General features: G+C 42.6%; 1 protein-coding gene across 1 annotated transcript in view; it reads left to right on the top strand.

Moving 5' to 3' along the window:
• Positions 1–19,688, top strand: part of slc1a3a (solute carrier family 1 member 3a) — a 249,089-nt gene that overhangs the window by 158,632 nt on the left and 70,769 nt on the right. The window contains exons 5-6 of the mRNA XM_072592761.1: positions 4,825–4,867; positions 18,431–18,726. Of these exons, the coding sequence (XP_072448862.1) occupies positions 4,825–4,867; positions 18,431–18,726 (339 nt within the window). The remainder of the gene's footprint in view (positions 1–4,824; positions 4,868–18,430; positions 18,727–19,688) is intronic.

Genomic DNA, 19,688 nt, shown 5'->3' with positions numbered 1-19,688 from the left:
AGGCTGCAGAAGGATCTAGACAGTTGGGAGAGTGGTCCAGGAAATGGCTGATGAAGTTCAATGTGAGCAAATGCGAGATCTTGCACTTTGGAAAAAAGAATAGAAGCGTGGACTACTTTCTAAACGGTGAGAAAATTCATAAAGCCAAAGTACAAAGGGATCTGGGAGTGCTAGTCGAGGATTCTCTAAAGGTAAACACACAGATTGAATCCGTGATTAAGAAAGCGAATGCAATGTTGTCATTTATCCCAAGAGGGTTGGAATATAAAAGCAGTTATGTGCTACTGAGACTTTATAAAGCTCTGGTTAGGCCCCATTTGGAGTACTGTGTCCAGTTTTGGGCCCCACACCTCAGGAAGGACATACTGGCACTGGAGCGTGTCCAGCGGAGATTCACACGGATGATCCCTGGAATGGTAGGTCTAACATATGAGGAACGGCTGAGGATCCTGGGATTGTACTCATTGGAGTTTAGAAGGTTAAGGGGAGATCTAATAGAAACTTACAAGATAATACATGGCTTGGAGAGGGTGGACGCTAAGAAATTGTTTCCGTTAGATGAGGAGACTAGGACCCGTGGGCACAGCCTTAAAATTAGAGGGGGTCAATTCAGAGATGCAGAGACATTTCTTCAGCCAGAGAGTGGTGGGCCTGTGGAATTAATTGCCGCGGAGTGCGGTGGAGTCCGGGACGCTAAATGTCTTCAAGGCAGAGATTGATAAATTCTTGATGTCACAAGGAATTAAGGGCTACGGGGAGAATGCGGGTAAGTGGAGTTGAAATGCCCATAGGCCATGATCGAATGGTGGAGTGGACTCGATGGGCTGAATGGCCTTACTTCCACTCCTATGTCTTATGGTCGTATGGTCTTAAAAAGATCTCCCAGGGCAACTCCCTCCCGACTGTATCCCACAGTGCCGCCACCTCTGCTAGGTCTGTCCTGCCAGTGGGACAGGACATATCCAGGGATGATGGTGGGGTCTGGGACAATGTCTGTTTTATGACCTACTGAGCTAAAGAGAATCCAAGGCATTTGATACATAGATTAAAAACAAAGGGATAACTCAGGAGAAGGTAGGGCCATTCAAGAATAAAGGAGGGAACTTGTGCTTGGAGGCAAAGGGTGTGGGAAAGATCCTAAATGAGTACTTTGTGTCAGTATTCTCTCAGGAGAAGGATATGGAGGATAGTGAGATTATTGTGGAGTATAATAATATGCTACAGCATTTTGAGATCAAGAAAAAAAAAGATGTTGGGTCTCTTGAAGAACATTAGGGTGGATAAGTGCCAATGAAGTGATGGCATCTACCCCAGGTTATTGAGGGAGGCACGAAAGGAGATTGCTGGGGCGTTGTCCAAGATCTTTGGTATCCTTGCTAGCCACTGGAGAGGTCCTGGAAGATTGACAGGTAGCTAATGTTGCTCCTCTGTTCAGGGAAATAGGGATAATTGAGGAAACAATAGACTGGTGAGTCTCACATTGGTGGTTGGGAAGCTATTGGAAAGAATTCTTATGATGGGATTAATGTTCTTTTGAAAAAGCGTGGCCTAATTATGGACAGTCAGTACAGCTTTGTGCAGGGCAGGTCATGTCTTACTAACCTGGTTGAACATTTCAAGAAGTCAACAAAGGTGATTGAAGTGGGTAGAGCATTGGATGTTGCCGACATGGATTTATAGTAAGGCTTTTGACAAGGTCTCACATGGTATACTCATCCACAAGATTAAGCTGCATGGGATTGATGGTAACTTGACTGCGTATTTTCAGAATTGGCTTGCTCATAGAAGACAGAGGGTAGTGGTGGAAGGATGTTTTTTGGGCTGGAGGTCCATGACTAGTGGTGTTCCACAGGGATCTGTTCTGGGACCTCTGCTGTCTATGGTATATATATATATATATAATATATATATATTATGACTTATATGGAAATATAGATGGGTGGGTTAGTAAGTTTGCAGACGATACAAAGATTAGAGGAGTCATGGGTCATGTAGAAAGTTGTTAAAGTATACAGCAGGATATAAATCAGTTGTAGATTTGAGCAGAGAAATGGCAGATGGTAAGTGTGAGGTGCTGTGCTTAGGAAGATCAAATGTTAAGGAAAAACATACAGTTAATGGCAAGAACCTATACAGCATTGACGTACAGAGGGATCTTAGGGTTCACGTCCATCGCTCCCTAAAAGTCGCCACCCAAGTAGATAGGGTGGTAAAGAAGGTGTCTTTACTTGCCTTTATTGGTCAGGGAATAGAGTCCAAAAATCGGGATGTCATGTTGCAGCTTTGTAAGACTTTGGTGAGGCCGCATTTAGAGTACTGAGCTCGATTCTGGTCACCACATTACAGGAAAGGATGTGGAGGCTTTGGAGAGGGTGCAGAAAAGGTTTACTAGGATGCTGCCTGGATTAGAGGACCTATAAGAACAGGCTAGAAAAACTCAGATTGTTTTTTTTTGGAGCAGTGGAGGCTGAGGGGAGAATTGATAGAAGCTTATAAATTAAGTGATGCATAGATAGGGGTGATGGTCAGAATCTCTTTCCCAGAGTCGAAATGTCTAAAACTAGGGGGCATGCATTTAAGGTGAAAGGGAGAAGTTGAAAGGAGTTGCAGGGGCAAATGTTTAACACAGAGAGTGGTATGAGTCTGGACTGTGCTGCCAAGGGTGGTGAGAGGCAGAAAGCATTGGAGCATTTAAGAGCCTTTTAGATAAGCACATGAATGTGCAAGGAATAGATATGGCCCAAGGGCAGGCAGAAGGGATTAGTTTAATTTATGGTCATGTTCAGCACAACACTGTGGGCTGAAGGGCCCATTCCTGTGCTGTAGTATTCAATGTTCCATGTATGATTCCATCAGAATGACTAGGTCAGATTGTTGCTTGACTAATCTGTGAGACAACTCTCTCAATTTTGGCACTAGCCCCCAGATAAGGAAGACTTTGCAGGGTCAACAGGGCTGTTTCTGTTATTCTCTTTTCTGATACCTAAGTCAATGTCAGGTGGTCTGTCCAATTTCATTTCTTTATTGAGACTTCGGAGCAATTGAGTGGCTTGTTCCATCATTTCAGAGGGCAGTTGAAAGTCAACCACATTGCTGTGGATCTGGAGTCACATGTAGGCCAGACCAGGTAAGGATGGCAGTGTCCTTCCCTGAAGGACATTAATGAACCAGATGGGTTTTCCCAACAATTGACAATGGTTTCATTGTCATCAGAAGATTCTTAATTCCAGATTTTTAAATTGAATTGAAATTCCACTACCTGCTATGGTGGGATTTGAACCGCATCCCTGGAACATTAGCTGAATATCTGGATTAATTAATTAATCTGGATTAATATTACCATTAATCTATCAGTTCCTCTGTATGAGGAGGACAGAAGCTTTCTTTTCCTAAAGGACAGTAGTGAGCCCAATGGGATTTTATAATTGACCAAGGCTTCAAGGTTGCCCATAGATTTTTACATTATCCCAGATTTTATTGAATTCAAATTTTACTACCTGCATGGGGAGTTTCAAATCCAACTTCTCAGATCTTTGGACTGGTGGCCCTAGGTTTCCAGTCCAGTGATTTTACCAGTACATTAACCTCTCCCTCTTTTTTTATGTGCATGTACCTTTGCTGAGTGTTATTAAATATCTCCTGAAATGCCTGCCACTGAATTTAGACTGACCTACCTCAATCTAGTTCCAAGTTCACACTGGTCACTCTTTTTTCAGAGCTGAAAATGTTTTGCTGGAAAGGTGCAGCAGATCAGGCAGCATCCAAGGAGCAGGAGAATCGACGTTTCAGGCATGAGCCCTTCTTCAGGAATCCAGCAACACATTTTCAGCTCTGATCTCCAGCATCTGCAGTCCTCACTTTCTACTCTTTTTTTATACCTTGCTAATTGTCATTATTTAAGTTTCCACCAACAGTCTTAGGTCCATACTTCCCTACCTCAAACTGAATGTGATCATGTTACAATCACTAATATTACGGAGCACCTTTGCTTATGATATCATTAACTAATCTGGATTAAATACCCTTTGTACATTCTCATTTCAGAGGTGACGAATAGAACAAGAAGCGAGCTTTACAAACTTCTGGCAGTTCTTTATAGAGTTACACATTTTACAGAGTGATCCAGTCTGTGTCTATCTATAGAGATTCAAATGAATCCCCAATGAATCCCTGAATATAATTAAATCTTATTAATGTACAACTAATACTCACCTTTGTAATACTTTGCATCTTCTCCTGCGGGAATGTTTCTCCAAGGATCATTTTCTCATACCCAGTAACATTTCTCCACCTGAATTTGTTTCTAATTGGCTTTCTACATAATTAAAAGGTAAAAGAACTGCAAATGCTGTAAATCTGAAACAAAAACAGAAATTCCTGGAAAAGCTCAGCAGGTGTGGCAACATCTGTGGAGAGAAGTCAGAGTTAATGTTTTGGGTCTAGTGACCCTTCATCAGAACTAGAAGTTCTAGCTTTTTGCATCTGCTTAGACTGAATGGACTGGGTTTGTGACAGAGCTGTTGGAGTGAGTCTGAGTAGTCAATCACACTGGGGTAACTGACCGCTCAGTCACCTGTTATTGGGAAGCAGCCCTAAGACAGCTGTGTTCAAGCCTAGTGTTTCAGTCAGGGGCAGCAGGAATGGATGTTGGATAGATTTGCCTCTTTAAGTGTGAGATTGGGAGGTTAACAGCTGGACAGGAAATACTGTGAGATTCTTGGACCAAACTGGCAAGATAAATAGCCAGAAGACCCCAGTCTGGCAGACAATTCACAATGTGCCAGTCGAGATTTCTTTAGTAACAATGATTTCTTTACTCCACAGGAACATGTTCCCCCCAAACCTGGTGGAGGCTTGCTTTAAACAGGTAGGCGTCAAGTCAGCAAGAAACAAGCAGTAATGTATTGAACAAGTTCAGATTTAATGTGGAAAAAATCATTCTGATTCATTTTCCATTATACAAATAAACTACCAGTTTTATTTCTTACATTAACATAAATTGGTAAGTTGGGTTAGGGTTGGGGTTAGTAGTAAGTGGAGTATAAGGAGAATATGAAGTTGTTCATATTCTGGAAAGGTGAACAAAAGAACACAGTCTTATTTAGACAGTGAAAAACTGCAGAAAGCTGGAAAACAAAGGCACTTGGTGGCAAGTTGTGCGTGAAATAGAAACTGAGCACACAGGGACAGCAGGTAATCAGCAAAGCTATTTGAATATTGGCCCTTTTTTCAAGGAGTGGTTGGAGTATAAGAGTAGGGAAATCTTATTGCAACTGTCCAAGGTACTGATGAGATTACATCGAGAGTACTGAGAGTGGTTTTGGTCCCTCATTTAAGAAAATATACTATTCCTTTGGAGGCAGTTCAGAGAAATTTTGTGAGGATGATCCATGGTATGGAGGGATTTTCTTATGAGCAAATGTTAGGATTCTATTCACTGGAGTTTACAAGAATGGGAGCTTATCTCATTGAAACATACAGGATTCTTAAGGGGCTTGACAGGGTGAACACTGACAGGATGTGTTCATCAGAGAGTCTAGGACCAGAGGCATAGTCTCAGAATAAAAGAGCACCAATTTAGGACTGAAATGAGGAGGAATTTCTTCTCTCAGAAATTTGAGAGTCTTTGAAACCCTTTGACACAGAGAGCTGTGGGGCAGCCTCCTTGTGTATATGTAAGGCTGAGTTAAGTAGGTCATTTAAGACAGAGATGAGGGAATCAAGAGTTATAGGGAAAAGGTAGGAAAGTAGAGTTGAAGATGATCAGATCAGCCATGATCTCATTGAATGGTAGAGCAGACTTGATAAGCTAAATGGCCTACTTCTGTTCACATGTCTTATGGCTATGTGTTCTCACAACTGAACCATTCTTATAAATGTCTTTTCAACTTTTCTTAACATCTTTATATCCTTCCTCAAACATGGTGCCCAGTAGAGTAAACAACATTTCAGATGAGGTCTAACTAGCATCTTATACAAGATCAACATTACATCCTCACCCTGTGTACTCTATGATCTGATATCTAAAGTGCACTCAACTTCCTGACTTGCCATTCTTTCTACACACCAGGTCAAAATCCAGCAATTCCCTCCCTAACAACATTGTGGGACTACTTACAGTACATGGACTGAACCAATTCAAGAAAGCAGCTCACCATTATCTTCTTAAGCTGAAAATTGTGTTGCTGGAAAAGTGCAGCAGGTCAGGCAGCATCCAAGGAGCAGGAGAGTCAACGTTTCGGGCATAAGCCCTTCTTCAGGAAATGTCTTATGCCCGAAACATCGATTCTCCTGCTCCTTGGATATTGCCTGACCTGCTGCACTTTTCCAGAAACACATTTTTCAGCTCTGATCTCCAGCATCTGCAGTCCTCACTTTCTCCTAATCATCTTCTTAAGGGCTACTAGGGATCAGCAATAAAAGCTGAACCAGTCAGCAATAACCATAACTGAATGGAAAAAACATACTTTAAGCATTATTAAGGGTCCACTCAAACTGTATGCCAGCTTCAATGATGTGCACATACACAGGCCCAACTGTTCCTGGACCCACTTTATGTTTACTATTTAGAACACAGAATATAGAACATAGAACAAGTCAGCACAGTACAAGCCCTTTGGCCCTCAATATTGTGCTGACCTTTTATCCTACACTAATATTAAACTAACCTACATACCATATGTTTTACTATCATCCAGATGCCTATCCAAGAGTCACATAAATGTCCCTAATGTCTCTGACTCTACTGCCACTGCTGGAGGTGCATTCCACGCACTCACTATTCTGTGTAAAGAACCTACCTCTGACATCTCCCCAATTGCCTTCCTCCAATCACCTTAAAATTATGCTCCCGCATAATAGCCATTTCAGGCCCTCGTAATCTCGTACACCTCTACCAAATCACCTCTCATCCTTTGCTCCATTAAGCAAAGCCCTAGCTCCCTTAAGCTTTCTTCATAAGACATGCCCTCCAGTCCAGGCAGCATCCATTAGTTCACACAGTCTCACAATGTCCTTTGTTCCAAATGCATCACGTCACACTTCTCCTCATTGAATGTCATCTGCTAGCTATCCATACACTAACATGTCCTTTGGAATTTTATATAATCCTTTGAATAATCTTTTCAGGGTATATTGAAATATAAAAAATGGAGCAGCAGAAGGCTATTCAGCCCTTCAAGCCTACTCTGCTATTCAAAGTAATCCTTACTAATCATCCACCTCAGAACCCTGCCTGACCTGCTGTGCTTTTCCATCTCAGGAATCAGTCTGGTAAATCTCCACTGCACTCTCTCCATAGCCAGAACATCCTTCCTCAGATAAGGAGACCAAAAACTGCAAACAATATTCCAGGTTCTGGCCTCACCAAGGCCCTACATAACTGCAACAAGTCATCCCTGCTCATTTACTTGAATTCTCTTGGTATGAATGCTAACATACCATTTGCCTTCTTTACCACCTGAGGCAACTGCATGCTTACCTTCAGTGGCTTGTACAAAGACACCCAGGTCTCATTGCACATTCCCCTCTCTCAATTTATAGCTATTCAGATAATAAACTGCCTTGCTATCTGCTTCTAAAGTAGATAACCTCATATTTATTTACACTATACTATATCTACCATGCATTTGCCCACTCATTCTGCTTGTTCAACTCGCATTGAAGATGACCACTGGTGCATCCACTATTTCTAGGGCCACTTCCTTAAATACTCTGGGATGTAGATTAACAGGGCCTGAGGATTTAATCACCTTCAATCCCAATATTTCCCTTTAATTCTTATTTTCTTCAGTATTGCCCTTTTACTCCTTTGTGAACACTGAGCCAAAGTATATATTCATCGACCAGCCATTTCTTTGTTCCTATTATAAATTTCCTGGTTTCTGACTGTGAGGGACCTATATTTGTCTTCACCAATCTGTTTCTCGTAATGAAAAACATACTTTCATTTTATACATTCCCTACATGATTGGGCTTGTATCCTGTTTTCCCTTTCTTAATCAACACCTTTGTCCTCCTTTGTGGAATTCCAAACTGCCCCACTCCTCTAGTCAATTTGAATGCCTCTTCCTTGGATCCGATACTCTCTCTTACATACTTTCTCTAGTAAACTCTGGATTGACTTGTTCTTGTTTTACTACAGAGTATCCCTCCACAGAATCTATGTAGGATCATACAATATAGAAGAGGAATTTGGCCATTCAGTCCATTGGATCTGCTCTGCCATTTGATCATGGCTGCTATGCTTCTCAACCCCATTCTCTAGAACTTGTCTATCTCTTGTACTTGTACAGTATTTTAGTCTGCACATTTCAGTATTATGCTATCACATCCTTAATAATGGACTGTAAAAATCATACCCACTATGGCCTATAATCTTCAGCGTCCCTCTCTTCATGTGTGTTACTTTAGCCAGTTTCCAATCCTCCCTGATTCCAGTGATTCCTGAAAGAACATTACCAATGCCTCCACAATCTCTTCAGATATCGCCTTCAGAACCAGGGGGTACATCTGTCTGATTTGGGTGATTTATCCACCTTTAGAACTTTCAGCTTCTCTTGCACCTTCTCCTCAGTGATGGCCACCACACTCACCTCTGCCCCCTGACTCTTGAAGTTCTGGAATGGTACAGGAGTTTTCCACCATGAAGATTAATTCAAAGTACCTATTCAGTTTCTCTGCCATTTCTACATTCCTCAATACTACTTCTCCAGCTTCATTTTCCAACCATCCAATGTCCACTCTTGCCTCTTTCTTATCTCTAGATAGCTAAAAACTCTTACAGTCTTCTTCTATATTGCTAGCTAACTCATCCTCATATTTCATCTTCTCCCCCATTACTGCTTGTTTAGTTGGTTGTGAAAGACTTCCAAATCCTCTAGCGTCCCACAAATCTTCACCACATTGTTCCCTTTTGCTTTTATGTTGCGCCTTGTTAGCCGTCGTTGCCTCACTCTATCCTTTATATGCTTCTTCTTCCTTGGAATGAATTTATCCTGTGAAACTCCTGCCATTGTTGCTCTACCGACTTCTCTGCTAGACTCTCCTTCCAATCAACTCTGGCCAGCTCCTCCCTCTTGTAGTCATCAATTGTAGTACCATTACATTTGATTCCAACTTCTCTCTCTCACACTGCAGGGTGAATTCGATCATATCATTGTCACTACCCCCTTGGAATTCTTTCACCTTAAGTGCCCTGACTAAGTCTGTCTCATGACACATCACTAAATCCAGGAGTGCCTGATTCTTAGTGGACCTTACCACAAGTCTGCTCCAAAAAAATCCTCTTGTAGACATTCAACAAATTAGTTTTCAAGCTATCAATCTGATTTTCCCAGTGCACCTGCATTTTGAAGTCCACCATGATCATTGTAACAGTGACTTTTACATACCTTTTCTGTCTCCTGATTTATTTTCTTCCCCACATCCTAAATACCGCGAGGGGGCCTGTATCTAACTTCCTACCTCAACTTGATTTTTTTTCTTGCTGACTTTTTTTCCCTTGTCCAGATCATTGCCACTTACCTCCGTGCTTCTTCTGATGCTTTACTTAGTTTCAGAATTTCCCGTTCATGGCTCCAGCCACCTCCTCTTTACCACGGATGTGCAATCCCTTTACACATCCATTCCCCATCAGAATGATCTCACGGTTTTCCGCCTCTTCCTGGAAAAATAGCTTGAACTGCCCCCACCCACCACCAGCCTCCTCTGCCTGGTCAAGCTCGTCCTCCCCCGAACAACTTCTCTTTTAACTTCATTTGCTCTTCATGTCAAAGGTGCATCTATGGGTACCTGCATTAGCCCCAGTGATGCTTGTCTCTTTGTGGAACATGGAACATTCCTACCTGGCTACTGCTCACAACTTTCTCCAGTATATCGATAACATTCATCAGTGCTGCTTCCTTCTCTTGTGCGGAATTGGAAATGTTAATCTACTTCACTTTCAATTTCCACTAATCTTTCATCTGGTCCATATCTGACTCCTCCCTTCCCTTCCTTGACATCTCTGTGTCCATTTCTGAGGATAGGCTGGTCATCAATATACACTGCAAACCCACTGACTCCCACAGTTATGCTGACCAAACATCCTCATGCCCTACTTCTTATTCCATTCTCCCAGTTCCTCCGTTTTCATTGTATTGGTTCTGAAATGTCTCCAAAATGTCCACCTTCTTGCTCAGGTGAGGATTCCTCAGCACCATGGTTGACAGGGCCGTTAGCCGGGTCTGACCCATAAATGCAAGGTGCTGCATTTTGGAAACCAACTCTTAGCAGGACTTATACACTTAATGGTAAGGTCCTAGGGAGTGTAGCTGAACATAGAGACCTTGGAGTGCAGGTTCATAGCTCCTTGAAAGTGGAGTCGCAGGTAGATAGGATACGCTGCACTCCCTCAATAGCCAGAATGTCTTTCCTCAAATTTGGAGACCAAAACTGCGCACAATACTCCAGGGTCTGTAGATTGTGAAGGAGCAAAAATGGCCTTTGCAGTCATATCTACTTCTTGTCAGATGTGGGAGTTTAAAGAGAGCTTAAGGGTTACTGCGGATTATATCTGCCATAAATGCTGTTGGATGCAAATCTTATCAGATCGAGTGGATCGGTTGGAGAGACAGATAGAAGCGATGAGGAATTTGCAACAGCAACAGTATGTGCTGGATAGCAGTTATAGGAAGGGGTGAAAGTCTCAGATACAGTCACATAGATGGGTTAACTCCAGAAAGGGTGAGAGAGGTCGGCACCTAGGGCAGGAGTCTTTTGTGGATATACACATTTCAAACAGGTATTCTGTTTTGGAAAATGTAGGGGGTGATGGATTCTCAGGGGAACGTAGCACGAACAGCCGAGTTTCTGGTATTGAGACTGGCTCTAATGCAACGAGGGGTACGTCGGCTTCCAAGAGATCAATTGTGTTAGGGGATTCTGTAGTCAGAGGTACAGACAGACGTTTCTGTGGCCAGCAGAGAAAAAGCAGAATGGTGTGTTGTTTCCCTGGTGCCACGGTCAAGGATGTCTCAGAGAGGTGCAGAATGTTCTCACGGGGGAGAGGGTCCAGCAGGAGGTCATTGTCCACATTAGAACCAACGACATTGGAAGGGAAAAGGTTGAGATTCTGAAGGGAGATTACAGAGAGTTAGGCAGAAATTATAAAGGAGGTCCTCAAGATATCGTTGTACTGCCCCTTGACCTAACTTGACTCCATTTAGGTCGTAATCTGCCTTCCTGTTCTTGCCACCAAAGTGGATAACCACACATTTATACACATTAAACTGCATCTGCCATGTATCCGTCCACTCACCTAGCCTGTCCAGGTCACCCTGTATTCTCCTAACATCCTCCTCACATTTCACCCTGCCACCCAGTTTTGTGTCATTAGCAAATTTGCTAATGTTACTTTTAATACCTTCATCTATATCATTAATGTACATTGTAAAAAGTTGCAGTCCCAGCAATGATCCCTGCGGCACACCACTGGTCACTGCCTGCCATTCCGAAAAGGAGCCAATTATCACTACTCTTTGTTTCCTGTCAGCCAACCAATTTTCAATCCATGTCAGTATTTTGTCCCCAATACCATGTGCCCTAATTTTGCTCACTAAGATGTTGTGAAACTTGCTAGGGTTCAGAAAAGATTTACAAGGATGTTGCCAGGATTGGAGGATTTGAGTTATAGGGAGAAGCTGAACAGGCTGGGGCTTTTTTCCCTGGAGTGTTAGAGGCTGAGGGGTGACCTTATAGAGGTTTACAAAATTATGAGGGGAATGGATAGGATAACTCTTTTCCCTGGGATGGGGAAGTCCAGAACTAGATAGCATAGGTTTAGAGTTAGAGGGGAAAGATATAAAAAAGACCTGAGGGGCAACTTTTTCACGATGAGGGTGGTACGTGTATGGAATGAGCTGCCAGAGGAAGTGGTGGAAGCTGGTACAATTGCAATATTTAAAAGGAATTTGGATGGGTATATGAATAGGAAGGGTTTGGAGGGATATGGGCCAGGTGCTGACAGGTGGGACTAGATTGGGTTGGGACATCTGGTTGGCATGGACGGGTTGGACCGAAGGGTCTGTTTCCGTGCTGTACATCTCTATGACTCTATGATCTCCCACACTTCAGCCCTCACTCCCACTCTTGCCTCCTACAAGAGTGATAGGCTCCCCCTTGTCCTCACTTACGACCCCACTAGATTCAAAGGATCATTAGCCACCAGTTCCACCATCTCCAGCAGAATGGCAATACCATAAACATAATCCTATCATGTCCCTTGTCAGCCTTCAGCAGGGACCATTCCTTCCAAGACACCCTGGTCCACTCTCAATATGTCCCCACTGCCCCATGGCACCTTCTCCTGCAATCATAGAAAGTGTAACACCTATCCCTTTACTTCCTCCCTCCCTCAGTATCCAAGACCCCAAACACATCTTTCAGGTGAAGCATTGGTTTACCTGCACTTCACTCAATCTAGTCTACTGTATTCGTTGCTCACAGTGTGGTCAGCTCTACATTGGAGAGATGTAGTGCAGACTGGGTGATCACTTTGCTGAACACCTTTGCTCTGTCCATAAAAAAGACCCTGAGCTTCAGTTGCCTTTTGCTTCAACACATCACCATGTTCCCTGGCCAACATCTCTGTCTCAGGCTTGCTGCAGTCCTCTGGTGAAGCTCAGTGCAAGCTGGAAAAACAGCACCTCATTTTCCATTTGGGGACCCTGCAGTCTTCTCGACTCAAGATTGAGTTCAATAATTTTAGGACCTGAACACCTTCTTCCATGTCCATATCCCATACACCAGGCCTTGTCATCACATGGGTTGCCACCACATTCTCCCAGGATGACCTTTAGCCACTCCTCTGTCTGTCCATGTGTTGTTCTTTCTCTATTGACTCTATCTCCACCTATTGTTTACTCCTCCCCACTCTCCCCCCTTCCTCCACCCCACCTACTGCATAAATGCCAACCTTTCTTCTAGCTACCATCAGTTCTGAAGAAGGGCCACTAGACCCGAAACATTAACTCTGATTTTTCTCCACAAATGCTGCCAGACCTGCTGAATTTTTCCAGCAATTCAGTCTTTGTTTCTGATTTCATGCATCCGCAGTTCTTTCAAGTTTTTTTGATGATTATAACAGTGCCTTCTTTACATGCCTTTTCTATCTCCTGATTTATTTTCTGCCTCACATCCTGATTACTGTTATGAGGTCTGTACATAATACTCATCTGGGTATTTTTTCCTTCAACTCTACCCACACAGATTCTAAGCTTCTGATTCTATATCACTTCTTGCTATAGATTTAATTCCATTTTTTTTTAACCAGAAAGGCAGTGCCACTCATGCCTGCCCTTTCAACAAGGAACATGTTTCCTTGGCTACTTAGTTCCCTGCCCCAAAGCCCTTGTAGCCATATCTCTGTAATACTCACAACATGGATTAGATTCCAGTCTGCACACTCACTCCTGCCTATCTGTTACTGTGAAACAGGGCTGAGTCAGCTAGGCTTCTTCAATGACAGGTCATGCCTGAAAAATATGTTATAATTCTTTGAGAAGGTACTGAGCAAGTTAGACAAAGAAAGGCAGTTGATGTGATCTATTGAGCTGTCCAGAAGACCTTTGACAAGGTGCCACATAGGAGGCTGTTAAATAAGATAAGAGCCCATGGCATTAGAGGCAAGGTACTAGCATGGACAGAGGATTGGCTGATGGCAGAAGGGAGTGGTGATTATAAGACTATTTTCAAGATGACAGGGTGATCAAGTGTATAGATGAGGGAAGTTCAGTTGATGTAGTTTATCTGGATTTTAGCAAAGCTTTTAACAAGGTCCCACATGGGAGACTGATTGACATGGTTAAAGCACATGGAATTGAGGGAAACCTGGTGAGGTGGATCAGAAACTGGCTTAGTAATAGGATATAAAGGATTGTGATAGATGGTTGTTTGAGTAACTGGAGGCCATTGTTCAGCAGTATACCACAAGGATCAGTGCAGCAATCCTTATTGTTTGTTATATCATAAATGATATAGATGAAAATGTGGGAGGAATGTGAAGCAAATTTGCAGATGGCACCAAGATTGGTAGAGTGGTTAAAATGAAGAAGATGGTAGTAGGTTACAGGAAGATATAGATGGGTTAATCAGATGGGCAGACAGTATTTAACCCTGAATAATGCGAGATGATATACTTTGGAAGAAAAAACAAAATGAGGGAGTATTTAATGAATGATAGGTCACCGGGTAGCTTAGAGGAACAGAAGGATCTGGGGATAATTATTCACAATCCCTGAATTCATCAGTGCAAGTGAATGGGATAGTTAAGGTGGCGTATGGGACACTTGCTTTCATCAGTGGTGGCATAGAGTATAAGAACAAGGAGGTAGTGTTGGAGCTATACAGAGCATTGGTTAGGACACAGCTGGAGTACTGTGTGCAGTTCTGGTCACTTCACTACAGGAAGGATGTGACAACATTAGAAGGGGTAAAGAGAAGGTTCACCGTGATGGAGCAATGGAGCTTTAAGGAGACTAGATCAGCTTGGATTGTTTTCTTTAGAGCCGAGAAGACTGAGGGGGTCATGATTAAGGTGTATACGATTCTGATGGGTATGGACAGAGTGAATAGAGAGCAACTGTTTCTCTTGGTTAAGGGATCAATCACAAGGAGGCATAATTTTAGAATAAGGGGCAGAAAATTGAGAGGGGATTGGGAAAAAAAACCTTTTTCACTCAGCATGTGGTAGGAATCTGAATGAACTGCCTGAGAAGGTATTGGAGGGTGGAAACCTTACAACCTTTAAAAATTTTTGGAAGAGCATTTGAAATATCATAAATATTCAAGGATGTGGAATAAGTGCAGGAAATTAGGATTAGCACACTTTTAGTGGTAGTTATTGTCAAGGCAGACTCGATGGGGCAAAGGGCCTTTTCTGTGCTGTATGAATTTATAATGTTGTGACTGTGACTCTATGACAGCTGGTGACCAGTGGAGTTCTGCAGGGGTCTGTGTTGGGACCACAACTGCTTACGTTATACATTAACAATCTGGGTGAAGGAATTCAGGGCATTGTTGCTACGTTTGCAGATGATACAAAGATAGATGGAGGGACAGGTAGTGTTGAAGAAGTTGGGAGGCAGCACAAGGGCTTGGGCAGGCTAGGACAGTGGGCAAAAAAGTGGCATAAAGAATAGAAGTGACAGATACAATGTGGAAAAATATGAGGTAATGCACTTTGGTAGGAAGAGTACAGGCATAGACTAGTCTCTAAATGAGGAAAGCCTTCAGAAGTCTGAAGTACAAAGGGAATCTGTTCAGGCTTCAGGTTTATGTTAAGCTTAACATGAAGGTTTGCTAGGCAGCTGGATGGCAAATGCAATATTAGTATAATTTTCGAGAGGATTAGAATACACGAGCAGAGATGTACTGCTAAGGCCACATAAGGCTCTAGGAAGTCTGCATTTGGAAAATTGAAAACAGTCTCTGGCCCTATATTTAAGGAAGGATGTGCTGCCATTGGCAGGTGTCCAGAGGAGGTTTATAAGAATGAAGGGCTAGTTATATGCAGAGCAGTTGAGGATTTTGGGTATGTACTTGATGGAGTTTAGAAGGTTAAGGGGAATAACATTGAAACTTACAGAAAGTTGAGAGATCTGGATACTCTGGAAGTGGAGAAGATATTCCAGTTGTAGCAGAGACAAGGATCCAAGGGCATAGTCTCAGAGTGAAGGGACGACCCTTTAGAACTGAAAAAGGGAGAAATTTATTCAGCTAGAAGGTAGTGAATCTGTGGAACTCATTGCCACAGAGGACCATATCATTTAGTGCATTTAAAACAGAGATAGATAGGTTTTTGATGAGCAAGGGGATCAAATGTTATGGGGACAAGGTAGGAGCAGAGGGTTGAGAAACATATCAGACATGATTGCTGATTTGATGGGTCGAATGGCCTAATTCTGCTCCTTTATCTTATGGTTGTAACTGCTCTACCCTACCAACCCCTTGATTAGATTCTAATCTTCTGCAAGGTAAAAACAATGACTGCAGATGCTGGAAACCAGATTCTGGATTAGTGGTGCTGGAAGAGCACAGCAGTTCAGGCAGCATCGAAGCTCCTTGGATGCTGCCTGAACTGCTGTGCTCTTCCAGCACCACTAATCCAGAATCTAGTCTTCTGCAACTCACTCCTGGGTGTCTTTTATTCTATATAAAAACCACCCCAAACCCTATGTTTGAATTTGTCCATAACTCACTTCTGGATATCTGTTATTCTATATATAAATTCCATTAACCTCTAAGTTAGATTCCAGACTGTAACACACTCCCAGGCATCAGCTATTTTATATATAAACTCTCTAAACCCTTTGAGTTGATTCCAGTCTGTAACTCCCTCCTGGTAATTGTTATTCTATATGTAACCTCCAAACTCCTTGAAGAGATTCCAGTCTGTCACTTACGCAGGCTTTTCTATCTGATAAATGACATTCCAAACTCCTCTCTCCTATGATAATGTATCTTAGCCTGGAAATGTTCATATATTGGATATTTAAAATGACAGCCCTGTAATAGTTGAATTGGTACTTCAGATCTGTGTTCACTGGGGAAGACACAAGCAATCTCCCAGAGGTAACAGTGGCTGAAGGACCTGAACTTAAGGGAATTTATATTTGCCAGGAATTAGTGTTGGAGAGACTGTTAGATCTGAAGGCTGATAAGTCCCCAGGGCCTGATAGTCTACATCCCAGGGTACTAAAGGAGGTGGCTCTAGAAATTGTGGATGCGTTGGTGATTATTTTCCAGAGTTTGATAGATTCAGGATTAGTTCCTGCAGATTGGAGGGTGGCTAATGTTGTACCACTTTTTAAGAAAGATGGGAGAGAGAAAGCAGGAAATTATAGACCAGTTAGTCTGACCTCAGTGGTGGGAAAGATGCTGGAGTCAATTATAAAGGATGAAATTACGACACATCTGGAGAGTAGTAACAGGATAGGTCAGAGTCAGCATGGATTTATGAAGGGGAAATCATACTTGATTAATCTTCTGGAATTTTTTGAGGATGTAACTCTGAAGATGGACAAGGGAGATCCAATGGATGTAGTGCACCTGGACTTTCAGAAAGCCTTTGATAAAGTCCCACATAGGAGGTTAGTGAGCAAAATTAGGGCGCATGGTATTGGGGGCAAAGTACTGACTTGGATTGAAAATTGGTTGGCTGACAGGAAACAAAGAGTAGTGATAAACGGCTCCCTTTCGGAATGGCAGGCAATGACCAGTGGGGTACCGCAGGGATCAGTGCTGGAACCGCAGCTTTTTACAATATATATTAATGACATAGAAGATGGTATTAATAGTAGCATTAGCAAATTTGCTGGTGATAAAAAGCTGGGTGGCAGGGTGAAATGTGAGGAGGATGTTAGGAGATTACAGAGTGACCTGGACAGGTTAGGTGAGTGGACAGATGCATGGCAGATGCAGTTTAATGTGGATAAATGTATGGTTATCCACTTTGGTGGCAAGAACAGGAAGGCAGATTACTACCTAAATGGAGTCAAGTTAGGTAAAGGGGCAATACAAAGAGATCTAGGTGTTCTTGTACACCAGTCAATGAAGGCAAGCATGCAGGTACAGCAGGTAGTGAAGAAAGCTAATAGCATGCTGGCCTTCATAACAAGAGGGATTGAGTATAGAAACAAAGAGGTTCTTCTGCAGCTGTACAGGGCCCTGGTGAGACCGCACCTGGAATATTGTGTGCGGCTCTGGTCTCCAAATTTGAGGAAAGACATTCTGGCTATTGAGGGAGTGCAGCATAGGTTCACGAGGTCAATTCCTGGAATGGCGGGACTATCTTATGTTGAAAGATTGGAGCGACTGGGCTTATATACCCTTGGGTTTAGAAGACTGAGAGGGGATCTGATTGAGATGTATAAGATTATTAAAGGATTGGACACTCTGGAGGCAGGAAACATGTTTCCGCTGATGGGTGAGTCCCCAACCAGAGGACACAGCCTAAAAATCAGGGGTAGGCCATTTAGGACAGAGATGAGGAGAAACTTCTTCACCCAGAGAGTGGTGGGTGTGTGGAATGCTCTGCCCCAGAAGGCAGTGGAGGCCCAGTCTCTGGTTTCGTTTAACAAAGAGTTGGATAGAGCTCTCAATGATAGTGGAATACAGGGTTATGGAGATAAGGCAGGAACGTGATACTGATTCAGGATGATCAGCCATGATCATATTGAATGGTGGTGCAGGCTCGAAGGGCAGAATGGCCTACTCCTGCATCCATTGTCTATTGTCTATTGTATGGGATCACATTTGTAAGTATGAGAGCATGAGCCTTCATAAGTCAGATGTTTGTATATCGGTGACCGCTGTACTTCTGTACCTGTTATGTTTCTGTTGCTGCTCATCATTTTGATCAATCATTCCATGTCATTTGCTCAACTTTTAGTTCAAAACCAACTATGGAATAAGAAAGATAAAGCCAATCATTGCACAGAATGGAAGTCTCAGCTCAGGTTCAGTGGTGAGCAACTTTTCACAAGCTGTGAATCTGCTGCTGGAGGTGACAGAGGAGGTGATCCCAGTCTCAGGCTCTGTGAATGCAGTCAATGCCCTGGGGCTCGTCGTTTTCTCTATGAGCTTTGGTCTTGTGATTGGAAACATGAAAGAAGATGGAGCGATCCTCCGTGATTTCTTCGATTGTCTGAATGAAGCCATTATGCAATTGGTGTCTGTTATCATGTGGTACTGTATGTCATTTTAAGTTAACTGTAAATATCAGCTTTTCCTGGAGTTTTATGTCATTTGTGTGTGTGCAGATCCATGTGCATGGATTTCTGTGTATATTTATGTCTGTCTATAGCCATATATATGTAGCCCACTCTCTGTTGTGTGCGTACCTGTCTATGTGTACCTCTACCTGTGTGTATCTGTATATTCATGTGTTCCCATCTGTGTTTAAATCACCCACTTAATATTAAATGCCTTGTATATCTTACTATCTCTTTCATTATTAGGCCTCTGTTGTTTGAGTTTTCTATATGTTTGCATTTTGGCTGCTAGTCTAAACCCATCACTCACATTTCCATTTCTTTTTTAACCTTCCTAGACCCCTCAACCCTCCTATCAACGTGCCTGCATTTTCATCCTCCCAACTCTAACATTACCAATATTGGAAGCCAATCCTCATGCTTCCTGCTCCCATGTTGCTGTTCCAGGCTGGATTCATGCTTAGAGACAGTTTTCCTTTCTGTCTCTCTTGAAGTCTTCCACAGGCTTATCAAAGCACTCAGCACCGGCTCATATAAAACATAACCTGATTTGTCCCATATGACTTGTCCAGCCACCGTACTCGGGACTATTCTTGCCAATTTCATTCTTGTTCAAATAAAAGCAAAATACTACAGATGCTGGAAATCTGCAATGAAAATATAAAGTGCTGGAGAAACTCAGCAAGTCCAGCAGAATTTATGGAGAGAAAAACATATTTGCCGCTTCCATACAACCATCAGATACAAGAGCAGAATTAGACCATTCAGCCCATGGAGCCTGCTCTGCTATTCCAACATGGTTGGTGTGTTTCTCAATCCTCACCTCTCCTGGCAATGAGTTCCAAGCACCTAACACCCTCTGTGTAAAAACCTTGCCTTGCACAACTTTTTTAAAGTTTCCCCTCTTACCTCAAACCTATACACTCTAGTATTTGA

The sequence above is a fragment of the Chiloscyllium punctatum genome, chromosome 2 (assembly GCF_047496795.1).
Source record: "Chiloscyllium punctatum isolate Juve2018m chromosome 2, sChiPun1.3, whole genome shotgun sequence".
Taxonomy (NCBI): domain Eukaryota; kingdom Metazoa; phylum Chordata; class Chondrichthyes; order Orectolobiformes; family Hemiscylliidae; genus Chiloscyllium; species Chiloscyllium punctatum.
This window is presented reverse-complemented; position numbering and strand designations above follow the sequence as displayed.